General features: G+C 32.9%; 1 protein-coding gene and 1 long non-coding RNA gene across 2 annotated transcripts; both read right to left on the bottom strand.

Moving 5' to 3' along the window:
- On the bottom strand, positions 1-10,482 carry LOC128205493 (receptor-type tyrosine-protein phosphatase mu-like). The gene is made up of 16 exons (XM_052907187.1): positions 10,403-10,482; positions 9,710-9,797; positions 9,368-9,432; positions 9,165-9,201; positions 8,712-8,815; positions 8,455-8,580; positions 5,864-6,012; positions 4,251-4,386; positions 3,851-3,979; positions 3,578-3,680; positions 2,708-2,784; positions 2,049-2,183; positions 1,801-1,941; positions 1,425-1,582; positions 758-893; positions 1-414 (listed from the first exon to the last, which is right to left on the bottom strand). Exons 1-16 carry the CDS (start codon positions 10,418-10,420, stop codon positions 328-330), a joined length of 1,689 nt encoding a protein of 562 aa, XP_052763147.1. The 5' UTR covers positions 10,421-10,482; the 3' UTR covers positions 1-327.
- A 6,003-nt stretch (positions 10,483-16,485) lies between these two features.
- LOC128205501 (uncharacterized) lies at positions 16,486-17,811 on the bottom strand. The gene is made up of 3 exons (XR_008256262.1): positions 17,703-17,811; positions 17,442-17,497; positions 16,486-17,202 (listed from the first exon to the last, which is right to left on the bottom strand). It is a non-coding gene; the product is annotated as an uncharacterized LOC128205501 (long non-coding RNA).
- Between the last annotated feature and the right edge of the window lie 835 nt (positions 17,812-18,646).

Raw genomic sequence — 18,646 nt, 5'->3', positions numbered from 1 at the left:
ACTTAGTCTAGTTGAATTGCAGCCTGCATATTATACACATCATAAATCTCGAATATATTATAAAACACGTGATGTCAAATGATGACAATTCTATCCAATTTCTATCAACGTTAAGACAAGAACGGTTTTGTACAAGATATGGCAAACTTTCTGTAGAAATAAATCTTTTTCTTTAGAACACTGAAAGGATCAACCTTTTCTCATTTTCCAAAAACATGGACAATATCGTTAAAATATCCTATTTTGGTATTTATAAGAATACATTCTCTGTTTAGCTGTTGTTGAACTAGCAAGGCCAACAATCCATTTAAGTAGTAGATACACTTGTCACACACCAGTGAAATTTGAATATTGACTGTAATCAATGGACTTTATGTAGGACAACACGCATTCATGGCAGAATTCAAACTTTGCCTGGAGATAAAGAAAAATATTCTTGTAAACAAGTGTACGTATATTTCAAACAGATAATAAGCAATGTGTTAAATACTTTGTTACAATTGGTGACTTAATCAGAAAAGAGAAATCTTTAAATGCTTGAACTTTACAGATAATAAGGGAACTGTTAACATACTATATGATATAACATTTAACCAATTTGAAATATATATTTTAATATGTATAATTACAAACGTCTGGAAATGACACTTTTCAGTCGACCTCAGACTCTTCCAAAATACTAGGTAAAATAAAGGCAAAGCATGTATTTGATGTATTTCTAAATTGTGTTTATTATCAATGTTTAAATAACGATTACCATGTTTGGGATTGCTGATGTACGCCTGGACCTGACTTTCCTTATGGTATTAACAACGCTGACTTCTTGATCTATTTTCATCTTTTCAACCAAAATTGAAACAATACAGAACAAAGCACTTTTTCCAGTCCCGTCCCTGCAATGAAATCGTATATGATGAGTCAAAGAAAACAGAAAGTTGTTGATAACATTTGTGATAACTAATGAGGTCTATATAAGCTTTGACTGATAAATTTAAATGAAATGTATGTAAACTGTACGGTTGTGCGGCTTGACTTTTAGTGTCCAGCATGTTCATGCACGTCAATACGCAGAGGACATTTATCATTTGTTTTCAAATTATGTAAAAGTTCCGAAATACACTATGAAAAAGAGATCTCTCGGGAGCACACACTAAAACAAATTATGTTCACGACAACTTTCGTCATGCACAGTAAAGAGAGTTAATATATTGCAAACAACCTTCACTGGCTGAAGATCGAGAAACCCCTACGACCTGATCATATTCAATGATTCCGAAGGATGCCCTCCACATAACCTCATCATCAACATATTGTTGAATTAAGGAAATTATAACGTAATAAATGAAATCAAACGAGCGCTTGTTGAAAAGGTTTAATGTAAAAGCATTTTAGTCAATTAATGAATAAAGTACACCTATACTCACAAACAGTGAACAAGAACCGGGCCTCGGTTAGAAGTTTCCCTTAAGTTGGCGTCAACCCTTTTGATAAGATCAACGTAATTCTTACTCGACATCGGGACGTCACTGGTATTATCCCATGCATTGAATTCAAAGTGAGTGACTTCCCTTTCAGAACTTTGCTGTTTAAAATAAGATTTGAGACTGAGCACAATGTTGATAAGGATCTAGACTGTGTACGAAGCCACAAATAAACTAAAATATTTTCCAACTTCGCTGCTATAACTATGTGCCAAAAGAAATGACACCGTTACTCATTTAGTATGAAATCAAAGGTTGTTCTTATAGGTTTTTATCACAACCTTTAAACAGTAAGTATATATTTTAAATGTATAGTTACACCATTGGGTTCATTGTGTTTGATCGTTAGCAGTCTTTTTGTGCAATAGCCGTAGTTTTCTTGTTTGGTACAGCTGACTTGAAACATGCCCTGTTTTAAAACGTGGTTTCCAGCAGGATAATACAATCCGACATTTTGTTTCTGGAAAAACAACAACATTTGTTTAATTATCATATAAATTTAGTCTAATGTTTCAGCTCAAACATGACTAAGATGTAAAGAAAAATTGTAATTTAAGAAGAATAAACCTTTTGTTTGTCTGTGGAAGGTTCAAAGCTTACGACACAAGTACACTTTTCCTGGGACAGCAGTGTCAAAAAGTCGATCACAGTTTCTTTCATGGGACTTTGAACAACCAAGAAGCGATTCCTTGCTTTCAAGCTCTAAAAAAAGGCTCACATAATTGGCTGATCAGTTGATGCCGATACACTTTGCAAACTGATTTTGTTAATTACATTTAAATTCGCACACTATTTGTCGATAAGAGATTCGTTAATTAAATGCATTATAATATTATGTTTTCATTAACTCAATGACATATGAAGTTTTTAATTATAAGTAAAAATAATATGATTTGTGTACAGATAAAAAATACTAGCCTCTATTTCTTTTTGTAAATAGCTATGGCCATTATGTTCGTAGCTAACACTATGGCTATCATTTTTTTATCAGTACACTACAATTTTATTTTGATCATTGAAATCCAATGACTTAAACATAACATTGCATTAAAATGATTACGCATCAACCTACAGTGTGTGTTCTGGAGGGAGCCCTGCATGACCTGCTGATTTGTACTAGTTTGATATATCTTAGTTAATTGTAGTCATGTACCAATAGTTCACACCAAAGTGGTATCTACCATGTATATCGTACTTAAATAAACCAAGAAGTAAATGCTACCTACGTCGATGTAAACTGCATTCATACATTCAGGAGCTCTAGGTGAACTATCAAGGATCCGGCAATGTCTGTTGCGATCTCCTGCAATATATATTAAAATACAGTTGTTGTTTTTAAGGTATCAAATACCATGTCAATTTTGATCGATCTTTACAAAATTTAAACGAAATGGCAGACAAAACCTCAAACTACGATGGACATGTAGTTTGCAATGCAACAAGCTTACGCAATACCCTTCATGCTTCAGAAAAATAAACTCGGTAGAAATGATATTGAAAATCATGTAAGAGCTACAGTTAATTTACACTAAGATTTTAAGATCCGGCTTTTACAAGAAGGCATGAAAGAAATGTAAAAACACAAATGTGTGCAGTAGTTGAAACATATTAGAACTTTATAACTGTTGAAGAATATTTTCAATATGAAAACAACATACATGTATATATCTATGTTCGCAAATGATAATCAAACGCTTTTCAACGTCTAGAAAGTGATTAGATGTTCCCTACAAAAACACAAATACCTTAAATATTCAGTAAAACCATGGCTAGCTAACATTGCTGTCTGTATGCTGTATCACACAGATGTGCTATGATCTTCACTAGCACAAAATACGAAAATTACTTAAGTTTGTCATACTCCTCTTGGCTCGTACATGTGAGTAAATTGGAACAGTAACACCCAACTAAAAACTGGAACTTTAGCATATCATCCTATAGATACGGATCCCTAACGAAAGCATTCAAAGGTCATGTAGAAATGTTTAGTAGTTATCTTTAACAATAAACATAAAAATAAAAAGAGCTTCATTCTAACGAGTTATCCTATGTTTCACCAACTGGAATGAAACATGAGCAACGAAAAAACAAACGACCTGGTATGGCTGTCAATGGTATATTCCCGCCTTTTATTCTGTTATTCCTCTCCGTGGCCTGCATTTCATAACCTGGAGGTTTTTCTAAAACTGTTTGCATCTCCTGCATAATCATATAAAAAAATATTATATACTTTCATCCATACGTGTTTCTAGTTTTAATATTGACTGAATCAGTAATCAAGGAAGAAGATGAAATGTTATAACAGTTAAAGAGAATGCAATGTGAATATTTATATCTAGACTATTAACACGTATGACATGAAGTCAAACCTGAAACTGTCGATTGAATCCTTCTTCACCCATCTGATTGATGTACTGGCGAAAACGTGTTCCTCTAATTGGTTTACTGATATCACTCAGCGAGCTGACGAGTGCTCTATGTAAGAACTCGTACTGGTTCTAGACAGTAACATGCACAACTGTTTGTTAAAGAACAAGTAAATACAACGAAAACAATCGATATAATACTACATAAGTGCAAACCTATTTATATCATACATAGTATACAAATCTTTTGTATCTTTAATGTTATGGATATGTAGGATACATTAAACGACTCGTATAAAGATTATACTACTATAATCACAATTATTATTACTTGAGCTAAGTACACTATATACACCACTAGGGCATTTAAATTACCCCTGATAATAACTTGCTACTAACGCACCATGGTTTGTATCATGTTAGCCCTATCGAGCCTCATGTTAATCACACAGCCAGGGATGTGTATTGACCCCTCACTCTCTCCCTCCTTTGTCAAAATATCTAGAGCAATGTATGTTCCTGTTCTTCCAACACCAGCACTGAAAGATTAATGACAAATAGTTTGAAATGCGTAAATGCAAATGAGCAAGCCTTATTGTTTCATAGAAATGATGAACAGACTAGAGGAGTGCCATTTTTGTGTAAAATAAATAAATTCCAATGTTGAATGTACTAGTCATGCGTATAATAACAAAACCTTATCAACCGTAGTCAAACGCCCAAAAAATGTTTTATCACAGTTTTGTTTAAATTTGGTTAGCATTTTTATAGGAACCACAATTGACCATATTTATTTTTCAAAATTTCCAAATCTATCTAATCAATGCTGGTGATTTATTTTTCAATTAGAAACAGTTGAATAAGAAAGCCAAAACTAGTGACTAAAATTCACCTTCTGGTCACTGAATTGCAAATATATGTTTATAGAAACAATCTCCACAATGCATTGTTGATTATATAGGTAGAATGTTTTATCTACTGGAACCTTGCCTCATATTGCAACACTGTTGCGTCAAGACGCAAATGCTTTTTGGACAAAACGCTGATATTTTATTCGGTAAATAGACGTTAACATGTATTTTGCTCACTTGATATGGCACTAGTGTTTGAAAATCGGACTCCATTTGCTTTCGATAATCGAATCGAATCGGACCAAGCATTTCGATTCACTATCGGACAATAATCGAAAGTTCATAATATCAGTAAGGAATACATTCTTTATACATAGTATAATCATGATCATTGAAATGTTTAATGCTTTTTGCCACAGTATGTAAATTTCCATCTTTAATAACTTAACTTAAGCTTTAAACTTGAGTTTTTAAGCAAAAGGTTTTTACATTCACCGCATTTGTGTAAGAGAGTGATCTCCCCTGTTCAAATGAATTCAACGATAATTTACCGGAAAGAAAAATTGATATTTACTCGACTTTTATCACAAAGCAAAAAATATACGTAGTTTCCGGAAGTAACATTAGCGACAACCACTATCGATTGTCGCCGACATAGAATTGTCAGCGACGATTTATCGATTGTACTCGATAATCGTTTCATCACTATATGGCACCATTAAAAGAAATTGAAAATATTGTGTTTTGATCCTATAAAAAAGCGTTTTAAGAATGTACATTCCTTTAAAAAAGTTAAAAAGAGGTCTAATAGACTATTGTATGACCTGTGATCCATTATACTTTAATGTTAATATGTTTGTATACCATCTCAAGCAATTCTGTTTCTATCAACGTTATACGTTTTGCCGTTACACGACGTACCGTCATTATACAGTGTATGACGTTGACGTTACTTCTTTTCTATGATTGATTATTTATATTATTATGAAGGCGTAACGCCAAAACGTTTTGATATATTTCAAGCTCTTGAAAACACGTGAGTGTTCGATTTTTTAAAAATATTAAAAACAAAAAAGACATTTGAAGGTCAATGTGATTGTATTTAGAAATCTAAAGGATTTATGTTATGCGACTTTTATATGCTAACAAAATGCACTAAATGTACCTGCAGTGAACAAGTACAGGACAATCAAATTGGTCAGGTGTGTTCGGAACTCTCTGTCTGAACTCAATTATTCCTGTGACATCATCCGGTATATCTTTGTCTGGCCAGCAGGTAAAATGAAGATGGTGAAGCTGTCTGGTTTCATTTCCCTGTGAAATAAAGCAATGCTTAAAACTAATAATACTTGTTACCCGTAGTTGTGTCATGATAAATTATGAAGGAATTATATGTACCATATAACTTCAAGTACAAATAAATACACCGGCTGTGAAAGCCTGGTTTATTAAATAATTGAAATTCATACAATCATCTTAGTTTAAAACTACTTTAGCATAAACATTAACATATTCCGTGATGAAATCATTTTCAGTGTTAAATGTATGTTTGTTAGCATAGGACCTACGTTGGATATCAATATTGAAACAAAGAATATATAAACAAACAGTATAAATCTAATCTTTTTTGTGGGGCCTTGATCTACATACCTTTAAAGAATTTACCTTAAGACCGATATAGGGCTTGTTTCTACATCTAGTATTTCAATAAGCATTGAAACAATAACGTCATTTTTGCATTGTTTAGAAAATAAAAATGTTGTTCAATTTAAAGTAATAACTTGAAAATAGTTTTACTAAAAAACATAAACATTAAACAAGAAAGTTTTTATTCCGCCTTAAATACTACACCGATCTCCGATGACCTTGTATTTTATGAAACTGAAGTACACTTTATTGCGTGCCAAATAAACAAGGAAGGTTTTTGAATTCTGAATATCGTAAACATGAAATAAAACTAAACAAAATAAAAGCAGACGTGCGGTTTATCTGTTCATATGAAATAACCAAGTTAAACTTTAATACGTCTGTTTAAGGTATACGATCGTCCTCACAAAACAAAAAAAAACATGATTCAAAGTTAAATATTAAAAAGAAAATAACAAGCGAAAGAGAAGTGTGTTTGACTATCGACGTGTTTTACATGCTTATCCCTTAAAACAAAAACAAATATATTAAAAAAGTGCATAGTACAAATAGAATTCATAAACCAGTTGCTTAAGACGTCTTCGTGACTTTAATGTTGTTGGTACAGTGATCATACCCACATAAATATTTGTAAAGCAATTTAGCTAGTTCATATATTCACATTTACTTCTACAGTTTGCATAAATATATGTGTTCCTCTAAACTAATTCATGGTATTGAAATTAGATTTTTTACAAAATTATATGAGCTTTGCAAGGTTAAATTTAAAGATATTCATCTTTTTTTGCCAGGGTGATATACACAAAAAATGATATACCATTTAGAAATCCATTATCATACATGGGAAGTTAGTTTCTACATCTACAGTAGTTATATTTTGATGTCAAAAATGGTTAAAGCGGCGAATACTGACAAAACATATTGTCCTACAGGAAGTATTCCTTGATTTTAATAAAAACAAACCGCGTTTTGAATATAAGAAAATAATTTTGCAGATTTGTCTATATTAATTATGTGTTATTTAACAACCGAAATATGCTTACAAACAAGTTTCTCATACGTAAAATGTTCCTTTAAAGAAATGTGTTGATTCTAGTCGTGGTTTTACGTTATGGTATCGTTGAGATATTTTCTAAGAACGAAAATCTAGTTCTCAAAAAGTGTCGAAATATTCTTTTTTATCTTTGCGTTAAATGCCTTCTGATAAAAAAGAAGTTATGTTATTGTAGATATTCTTGGAAACCTCTCGTATAATTATGTTTATTTCCACCAAAAAAGACAGCACAGCTACTATTCAGTGTCTACGCATTGTTCCAATGCTTGCAGCAGCTAATACAATTTCAAACGGGTTTCATATAACACCATTGCATTTGTACAAATGTATGTGTTGTGAGTGACTGTGAATATCTACAAGTTTGATTTACCATTTTTGTGTACGGTACGCTTTTAACTTATAAAGAAGCAGTCTAACCAAAACTTCTAATCAAGCGAACATTGAAATTTTGTATGATTTTATCATTTTTGGTGTAATATTCGATGCGAATAAATAATGCGTCCGCATTTTTGTCATAACTTATGAATTTAATACCACTGTTTATTTGAAATCATAAATCAAATCAGACTTTTTCTAGAAGCATGACAGTTTAATTGAACAAGCAAGTCTTTATTTGTAAATTTATATTTGCATTAAACAATTGCGAAGTATTTTATGTCACTAAATGTAATCATAAATACGGTCTCGTGTTAAAGATCGTTTGTTTAAATAAAGGAAGTGTTAACGTCGCTCACAAAGTAATTTGTATACCTTGTCAAGGTGCATTGTATTGATCATGCTTATCAGGAAGATCATACAGGAAGATATAAGGTAAATGCTTGTCATAAAATTTAAAATAGAAATACAAAATATTATTCAGTATATTCAGGGTTTTTTATTAAGACCAATATGTCTTAGTTACAATATAATGTTTATAGGAAGTTCTACGTAATTGAAATAAACTGTTCATATACGTAACAGATTCATCAATAAATGAATGTCTACAAAACGCTATAAAATAAGTCATTTAACAAAAGAATATTTAAGACGAAAGAAACATATTTGAATCACTACACCTTTGTAACTGTGAATTCTCTCCTCGTAAACTCGGCATATTCATCCTCGCTCTGGAATAAAACATGGACTTTGCCGTAGATTTTACTTGTCCCAAGGCCTGGCCAATATTGCTCGCACTTGTCTTTCTACAATAGAAAACGAAAGTGGAGGTAAAGAATCAATCATATATAGTTGATTCTTTCTTATTATAAGATTAAAACGATATGACTGCAAACAATCTACAAATTGAAAGTATTGTGAATATAATTGTTCTTACTCCGTCCTCAACAAGGTTGGTCAACATGACAATTTTCTCAACCTTCTCTAGCCAGATCATCTCCCAGAATGGACTGAAATCCCCGAGATGCTTTGACATGGGACCTACAAGTATTATAACAACTGAAATTATTTAAAGCATTTATCTTTACTCGAGAGATCGTATCGATAATCAACAAATGTATACTTCAAGCTTTTAATGGTTGGTTTTATCCATATGTGGAAATTGCGAACTCAGTATCAGAACGCAAACTGTAGCCTATTTCATGTAAAACAAAATTCAGCTCAATATATTACAATAATTCTGCCGTCTCCACTGAATAATCATTTCGAAGTAAGAAATTATAGTTTAGCTTAGTTCGTAAACCTATGATCACGGTGGTGGCCTGTAACTATCAATTGTTTAAGCTATTAACATAACCATTATTTACATATTTGAAGAAGCGTGTATTACCTAGTGATGCAATGTACGCATGTCGTTTTTTATAACCCTGAAATAAACATATATGGTATGAGTTCAGTACATCTTATACATCTACCATCGTTATCAGAAGAAAGCTGCTCTGATCGTATTATAGTATTAATAAATTTTGAAAGCTGTGTCGTCCACTTAATCTCAGTTGAACGCTTAAATGCAACTCATCTACGCTAACTTACGTCTATAAAACTAGCATTTATGTAATCCGTCTCACAGTCGCGGAGCTTGACCCTGGTATCGTCGTCTGAAATGAAATTCTACTTTTTATCCAACAATATACATTGGACTTTTCGCTGTTTTATCAATAAGAGACGTAACTCCACACTTATTAAAACCAGAGTGTTTAGCCTTTCTGTACTGTTGGTATTGCCTCTTGTTACATGTGAAACTAGTTTCACCAAATCATCTAGAATACCCCGATAAGTTTATACCAAAAATAGACGAACTTGAAATGCCCATGCAAACTTATGCTGAATATTCATTGTCTTTACCTGATGAGATTATTAAAAAACATAACACACATGGATATATTCCTTTATATCTGTTCCGTTGAATATTTCCCTGCTTCTGGGAGTCCGAGTAAGATCTTGTCAACCCGTAAGGAAATTTCTGCAAAACAAATTGTACTACCATATAATTTGTTGTTTTTTCCTGAACAATTATAGACCCTTGATCACTTCACAATTGTATTCACTCGAATTAGGAAAGGAACTAAACAAGGGTGGGTGGTAATCACTACACGTAAAAAGAAAAACGTTTTTACCTCGAATTCTACTTCAATCTCAATATAAGTTTTCGCCATCACGTGTTTCGTTAAATTTTCAACAGCAACTTTTCGGTTTTTGATTTTATCAGCGTTGTTTTAATATATACCGCCTTTCTCTTTAAACTTGGTTGCAATTCCTCGCGCTTTTTGGTCATCCTCATCTAATTGATATTATTATTATTATTATTATTATTACTAGTAGTAGTAGTAGTAGTAGTAGTAGTAGTAGTAGTAGTAGTAGTAGTAGTAGTAGTGGTAGTGGTAGTAGTAGTAGTAGTAGTAGTAGTAGTAGTAGTAGAAGTAGTAGTAGTAGTAGTAGTAGTAGTAGTAGTAGTAGTAGTAGTAGTAGTAGTAGTAGTATTGTAGCATGTAAAGTGAGAAGGTTAAAGCCCATTCTCTAAATATTACAAACAAAATATGATACAATGTTGTACATTATTATGCATACCAATTTCAAGGCCACCATCTTCCAAAGTTTCCGCTATTATTACCAGTTCAACATGTTGTGTAATTTTTGTTACACTATGTCCTGTTTCTTTTTTGAAGTTCTCTTGCACAGTGGTCAAATCATCAGTGTCCGATGCAATGTCCTCATATAATTTGTTACCTGCATTGCAAATAGTGTTTAAATTGCAAATATATATTACATACAGTTCAAGGATATGTAGTTGCGATAAATACCTGTTTGCACATTGCAAGTAAGTTGCATCAATGGTCTTAATTTTCTTTTGTGTTGGTTTCATTCCTGCCTACGCTGTGTTAATTCGTTTTTTTTTAAAGATGAATAACATATTTTTCTCTATCGAGCCTTACAACATAAGTAAACGTTCGATTATCGTACCAGTTTCAGCATTGTTTTCCGTATATGAAGTGTGAGGTTGTTGATTCCGATTGCCATACCTTGACTCCCTTTGTTGACCAGGTACAAGTGTATGTCCTATAGTAGACAGATTCAGGCATTAAGCATTTGACAAATAAATACAATCTAAGAAGTTATTTTTAAAATCCAAATTTCAAAAAGAACGCTTGTTTTATGTGTTTTATTTGTTTCCAGCCATTGTTTTTCCTTTATATTATACTCCAAATTTTAAAAGCTTAAATGATGTTTATGAAAACTTAAATCATAATGATGTACATGATCAGTTGAAGATGTATAACAAAATAATTTCATGCAAGGGGATGCCAGTCCGTTTGATAAATCAAGTGTATACTACGCTGTATGTTACCAAAAGTACAATTCACCGAAGAAGCATAGAATAGCTTATTTTGCAAATACATTCGATTATATCGCATTGCCTTTTTTTCTGCACTGTAGCGTACACAACCGGCTGAGGTGTATGTATTTCTTCGTTGTGTTGTTCTTCACTTCTTGGCCTTTTGAAGCATAACTCATTTCTTTGAAGAGGAAATCATAAAACAAATGAGAAAAGGTCAGAAATAATAGTAGCTTATTTATTATAATGCAACATTATTAATCAATGTGAGAGCTCAAAATTAGTTAAGATTGATGATTTTCATTTATAAATTAGATAATGCATTATACCTTTGTTTACAAATGATGACAAGAGCGACAACAGCTACGGCTAATAAAATAGCACCTATTGCACCACCAACAGCCGCACCAATGTTTGGTTTATCTGTCGTTGTCGGTCCACTCTTTTCCGCTATATATATATGTCATTCAACGTATTGGTGAAACAATTCATAGACTCTTGACGTTATTTGATTTTGAATTATATTAGCAGAAACGATTAGTAAACAATGTATTTTTTAAGATGTCTTAATAAGCCTACCTTTTGAACTGCTTTGTGATATTAAACATCTTGTTGAAAAACGATCCAATGTTATTTAAAAGGTTGCTTTTACTAGTATTAGCATTTCAAAATTAAGTTTCTCCATCAATTTTGTGTTAACAGACCTCATTGTCTTATATTTTTACATAACAATATCGTGCGGGATTTTGTTAGCTATTTATTCTAAAAAACATCATAATAATAATGTTAAAACTTACATTCATTCAAACAGTGGTCACCGGTGCGCCCGTCTACACAAACGTCGCATTTATCCCCTGTGTAATAATCTCTACATTTACACGTTCCGCCAGTAAAAGAGCAATTATTGTCTAAGCAGACCGGACTACATGTTTCTGAACATTCATCTCAGATACAATTTTCGCATTTGTTACCACTATAATCACTACTGCAGTTGCATGTTCCATCCCTGAAGTTGCAAATGTTCCCTTTACAACCTCGACTGCATTGCAAAGAGCAGTTTGATCCATACTTGCCCTTTACACACGAGTCACAATTATTTCCAGTGAAATAAGGCTTACAAGTATCACAGGTCCCGTTATCATAGCAGGTAGTACCATTGAATCCAGTAGAACAGTTCTGTTTACAATTGTCCTCCAATCCGTAAGATCCGTCTTTACAAGAATTACATGTGTTTCGGTTTGTACATGTGCACGTTGGAGTAATGCATGTCAACGTGCAGTTTACACTTGTGTTAAAATATCCTGCTTCGCACGACGAACAGTCCAAATGTGAATTACAAAAGCAATGAGGAAACATGCACAAATTTTCACAGCTATCACCATACTTTCCAGATGGACATCTTTCACACACAACGGCAGTTATTAAACTAAATAATATTAAATTGATTACCATGGTGGTAATTATTCTAAGAGCAGGTAAAGTATATAACTCCAATTTAAATAGAACTGATATATTCCTTATTGCCTAACGCACAGTAGATATTGCCTTCTTCAACTGATTTTCAAACCATGTAACTTGCTGTGACAGATAACGAAGTAAAATATCCAGAATTATAGAAGATTTAACGTATGCCTCTCAATATGTTATCTGGTATAAATCAGTCTTTTGTATCTGAGTAAAATATTTCCTTTTTTTTTGGAGCAGTTTAAAATACCACCATTTTCTATGTTATGTCCCTGTTTAAAAAATACACATTCAAATGTTCAAAAAAGAAAGAAACGATAATGGACTGATTGTTGATGTAATAGTACAAAGGACTCTAAGCATGAACACAATAAACATTCTAATTTTAATTTTCCTCTCGTTTAAAGGCATATTCGTTAAAACCTAGCAGATACTCATCTTTTTTCATGTCATTTTTGTACATTTTGATACATTCGTACTCAGTTAATTGTCTGGTATCATATGTAAACCACAAAGAAACAATTTATTTTTTCCACACTCATTGTCCTGTTCTTTCACTCAAGGTGACGATACTATTCAAAACAATGTGAACAAATATTTCAGTTCCAAGGCAAATTAAAGAATGAGTCAATGAAGCAGTTAGCAGTTCATATTATGTTCAATAAGATTGGATCGACTGTGCATTTCGATATGACATGATTTGTGATTTACTGCAAAAAATGTTGGAAGAGGAATAGTATTTTGTAAAAGTGTGCAGCAGCCGCCTTTATCGCGGCTGTGCAACTTTATTTCCGACAACATGGAGTATTTGATAAGTGGGGTTTTGGCACAAAGAAGCAAAATAGTTTAAATTAATACATTTCATTTACACTGTCGAATGATATATGACATTACCAGCTGATTATACTTTATTATGTTGAACAATAAGGTAGAACAAACAAATAAGTAATAGGGCTTGCTCAATCTTATTCACATATTGTAAGGGCGATATCTCATCTTCAATAACCAGTGCTACGCCAAAGAGAAATATTATACACGGAAGTTTAAAGAATAACAATTATGTAGAACCTATCCAAAAACATACATTAGTTGTTCTAATATTCGTCTCAAGCGTATGTGCACAAACTGTTAGTAATTTTATTGATATTTTTTATGCCATAAAATCAACGTAACCTGATTTTGCTCAATTTCGATGATGAGATTGTTAAGCAGCAAATATATATTTGGAGCAAGACAAATAAGTAAAACTTACTGCACCCGTTACTCTCCTTACATAAGTGATAAACAACTCGCGCGAGACACGATTATTTTTAAAGCTTTTGTGTAGTTACTAGTCTATACTATACAATTGCCATATAATAATAAGCATCCGAACTTATTACCTATTGAAATATGTTCATATATGTTCAAATATGCCTCTGTCCGTAACTATCTTTCGCATTAGTATGACAACAAAGCGTTATTATTTTACTCTTTTAATGTAAAAATGTTGCTCCACTGTCGACGTTTAAAGGCAAATTATTAACATTGAATAAAAGCGGCATACCAAGCTGTTTCACTTTTGCAGTCGAGCGTTTCAGGATACACCTTTCAGTTAACACATATTTAAATTAATTGAACAAACGGTATGGTATTACACTGACATGATAAACCTGGCAGCACATCGTATACCTAGAGAGATTATGTTTAATTCTTACAATGGTTGCCGAACACATCATCCATATGATCATCGTACGTATCACCTTCATAATAGTCTTTACAAATACACTTCGCATCATCCCGTATTATACTTTAGAACTGCTATGCTCATATCGACTATCAATGATAGTGTATTGGTTACCTCCATTACGTGCTGTCCACTTTCCAAGTGAAAACACCAAGGTAAAATCATTTGGAACAGTTATGTCTTTTCATACAATCGATAGACGTTTAAACATTTAACATCATTAAAATGGTTTAAACAATTCCATGAGCCGTCCATGCAAGTGTTCCCCTGGTAAACATCAATGTAGTTTATAATTTTCCTAGACATAAATGTCACACATTGCCTGTATAAAATAGCAAGCACTTGCAAGTTCCGTGGAAATTGTTACATTTCTGATTACATTACTCAATAATATAATGAACTTCGGACACAAGCCATGTTCAATCATTTGTCCTTGTCGGAGAGACTGTAGGTGTAATTGGTACACATGCATATTTGTGGAAACGCAATTCGCCATTCAGTTTGTACTTGTTCTTACACTCTAGTTCTCTTGGATAGTACATATAACCAAGTGACACTGTATCAACAGTTTGATGATTATCGATTTTTCCAAAGCACGCAAGTTTTAACGGTAAATCAGGAAGTAAACCAAACGACTTCATTTGACTAATCATTGAAAAAAAAGCTCATCGTGATTTGGTTTTAATTTGAATAATACACGTAAATACTTTTTCGAAAAGCGCTATGTTTAAACATTGTTTCTTGTTACATTTCATCTCAAATTTAAACTATCTAATGACAGCTTTCTTAGTTGGAGCATGTACATGTTATGGAAATGCATGTTGACGTGCATATTGCGTCTGTGTCACTTCATCCTGCGTCGCACAACCAACACTGCAAATGTGAGTCACAGAAACGTTAAAGATATCTACAAGCATGTTCACAGTTGTATCTATATTTTCCAGGTGGAAATCTTTCACAAACCAAGACTTTTATTGAACTCAATATTATTACTTTTGTGGCAGTTAATTTTATGTTCAAGTCAACTCAAGATATCAGATCATAAATTTATATCTGAATTGAAGTATTCCTTATTCATTTACCTTGGTTTTTACTGCTTCAATCGATATTTGATATTTGAAACCAATCGTTTTGCTGTGACTGAATGTGAGATCAGATGTCAGGCAGTCTTTTGTAATCTAATTGATTCACTTCAATGCAGCAGTATAACACTCAACCATATACTCTGTCTTATCTGTGTTTACAAACCTGAACCGATAATGGGATCAGAGGGGACAGAAAGAGTTGTATTAATATAACAAAATAAACTGCAAGAACAAATCCAGCTGAAAATTATTCTTTGCACTTTTTAAAGGCATTGTGGTTAAAGCCTCACGAATTATAAACGAGAAACACACACAGTGACGTAACTATTAAAATGATCGGTCTCAACAACTTCGGTACCAAAGCAAATATAAAACATACAATTTTATAGACTTAGCAAACTATCTTGGGTTTTAATAAAATTCTAAACGGCTGTTAGGTAACATATTTGAGATGATATTAGAATTGCAAATGATGTTCTTATAATATACATAGAATATTATATTTTTATAACAAGCGCATAGCAGTCTTTAAGATCTTGATGGGGCTACTTGTAGCTCAGACAAAATGAAGGAGAGAGTAGTTTGATGGCAAGTAAAGCTTTTGTCAATGGGGGATGGACCAATTCGGGCAATGTCGAGTGACGTATTGCAGTCTCATTGATCGCGAGGGGGCAACAGAACATGGGCGAAATGGGCATTTTGTATACAACTGGATATCACGCAGTAGCGGAAACTGATACTACTCGCTAATTAAGTCACTTTTATTAGGGTATTGTGGTTAATTAATGACAATGGACAAAGCATGGAAAAAGTAGGACTTGCCGAACTCGTTTCAACTAACACGAATGGCAGAACAATAGACCACCTACCCCACCCAGTATTATAGACGATGGTGAAGTAAGTAAGATTATGTCGTTATTATATATAATTTACGTTATATTGCTTTATTTTCATACAAAGAAAATGGTCTAATTAAACAACTATTTTATTAATATTTGATGAACGCTAATAATTTGTGATGTAAATGTAGCGTAAGAAAGTATTTAAAGAAAGTGAATTTGTCCGTGAATTCTATACTCGCAAACGTATCTCTTTGTTATCTATGACATTTGATTATTTTTATTGTATTTAGTTTCTTTGAACAATTTACTAATAGCAGGAACACAGAATTGATATCCGTGTTAACATTAGACTTTCTGGTCTTGAATGTTTTTACTATAACAATATAATAGTTAACGTTTGTTCTTTTTGGGTGGTGTAGACTAATACTTCTACATTAACAGCAAAACAAAGTATCGTGTGCTCAGACGTACGTCGTCTTTTTTTAACTGTGTCGTCATTTCTTGATATGCTTTATCATTTCTTGTCCTGTGTCTTCATTGCTCGACCGCTGTTGTCATTTTTTGATCATCATGTTTGCGTATGTTATGACACTCCGGATTTTTTGTTGGATGATTTATTTGAATACTTTCAGAATTGCAACGCTCTGTTACTCCAGCTTCCCCTGACACTAACAGCATTGTGTAGGTATCATTCCTATAACGTTCCTTTAAATGAGTTGCATTCAGTGTTTCATATGGTCCAGGTTGGGCTATACTACCTCCTACAATATTCATTGTGATAATAACCGGGCTGATACCCTCTGTCATTTCAGCTTGTCTTGTCCCTACCAGACTGGTGTAGGTATCACTCCTGTGATTGTCCACCATGCTACTGTTACTTAATGTTTCGTATTGCCCAGGTTGAGTTGCTTTTCCTTCTATAACAGTTATAAAATCGACTTTAACAAAATACTTTATGAACACATGTATATCATTCCAATTTACATTAACACATAGTATGCGTTGAAATTTACGTCTTGCTGCAAACTCTACCAATATGTTTCGAATTTAGAAATACAATATTCATTCAATTTTGATCATGCGATACACATCAGGCAAATGTAACTGCATTTTAATAGACTATAACAAATAAAGTATGATTGAGTGTATTGTATACCAGAATATGTAGTATCTTGCTCGTCGTTATGGTCTTGTGTCTCCCTTTGTAATAATCTAAAATTGAAATTTTAATAACTGCCAATTCCAATTAACTAGAAGCAACAGTGTTATGATAAGGTCAATTTCAAGCATGAACAACACAAGTACACTTGCAGTTATTTTTTAGAGGTAATAAATCTTCCAATTGTATTATAGATCATAGCTCGAAATTACTTAAAATGAATGTTTTTCGTTATGAATTATTAAAAGTACATAATACCTTCGTTTGAAAATGATGACAACAACGACAACCGCTACGACTAATATAATAGCACCTATTGCAACACCAACAGCCGCGCCAACAGCCGCACCAACGTTTGGTTTATCTGTCGTAGTCGGTTCACTCTTTTCCGCTAAATGTATATGATAACGTGTTTGTGTTTTTCATCAAGAAAATCATAATGAAAAAAATACAAAAATGCATAAAAAGGACGATCAACTTGATAAAAACTTGACCTTTTTTATGAACGTATAACAATATATTTTAAAAGATGTCTTAATTAGCCATACTTCTCAATATTTTTCTCGAGAGACGATCACACCATTTTTTAAATGGTTGTATGTTTTAGTTTAAACATTCCAAAATTAATTTTCCTTAACTATATTGATTTAACAGACATACTTGTCTTATATTTTATTGCAATCAATAACGTAAGCGATTTTATAAGCATTGGTAATAAGTTATATTACAATGATATCAGAACTCACATGTTTCCAAACAATGTTCCCCGTACCGCCCTTCTATACAAACGACACATTTACCCCCTGTGTATAAATCTTTACATTTACACTTTCTATCAATAAAAGAGCAAGTTTTGTCTAAGCAGCCCGGACTACATGGTTCTGAACATTCATCTCCGATACAATTTTCACATTTGTCACCACTATAACTACTACTGCAGTTGCATGATCCATCACTTAAGTTGCAAATGTCCCCCTCACAACCTCGACTGCATTGCAAAGAGCAGTTTACTCCATACCTGCCCTCCACACACGAGTTACATGTACTTCCAGTAAAATTAGGCTTACAAGTATCACAGGTTCCGTTATTGTAGCATGCAGTACCATCGCATCCAATAGAACAGTTCTGTTTACAATTGTTCTCCAATCCGTAAGATCCGTCTTTACAAGAATGACAGTCATCTCGGTTTGTACATGTGCACG

The sequence above is a fragment of the Mya arenaria genome, chromosome 10 (assembly GCF_026914265.1).
Source record: "Mya arenaria isolate MELC-2E11 chromosome 10, ASM2691426v1".
NCBI lineage: Eukaryota > Metazoa > Mollusca > Bivalvia > Myida > Myidae > Mya > Mya arenaria.
This window is presented reverse-complemented; position numbering and strand designations above follow the sequence as displayed.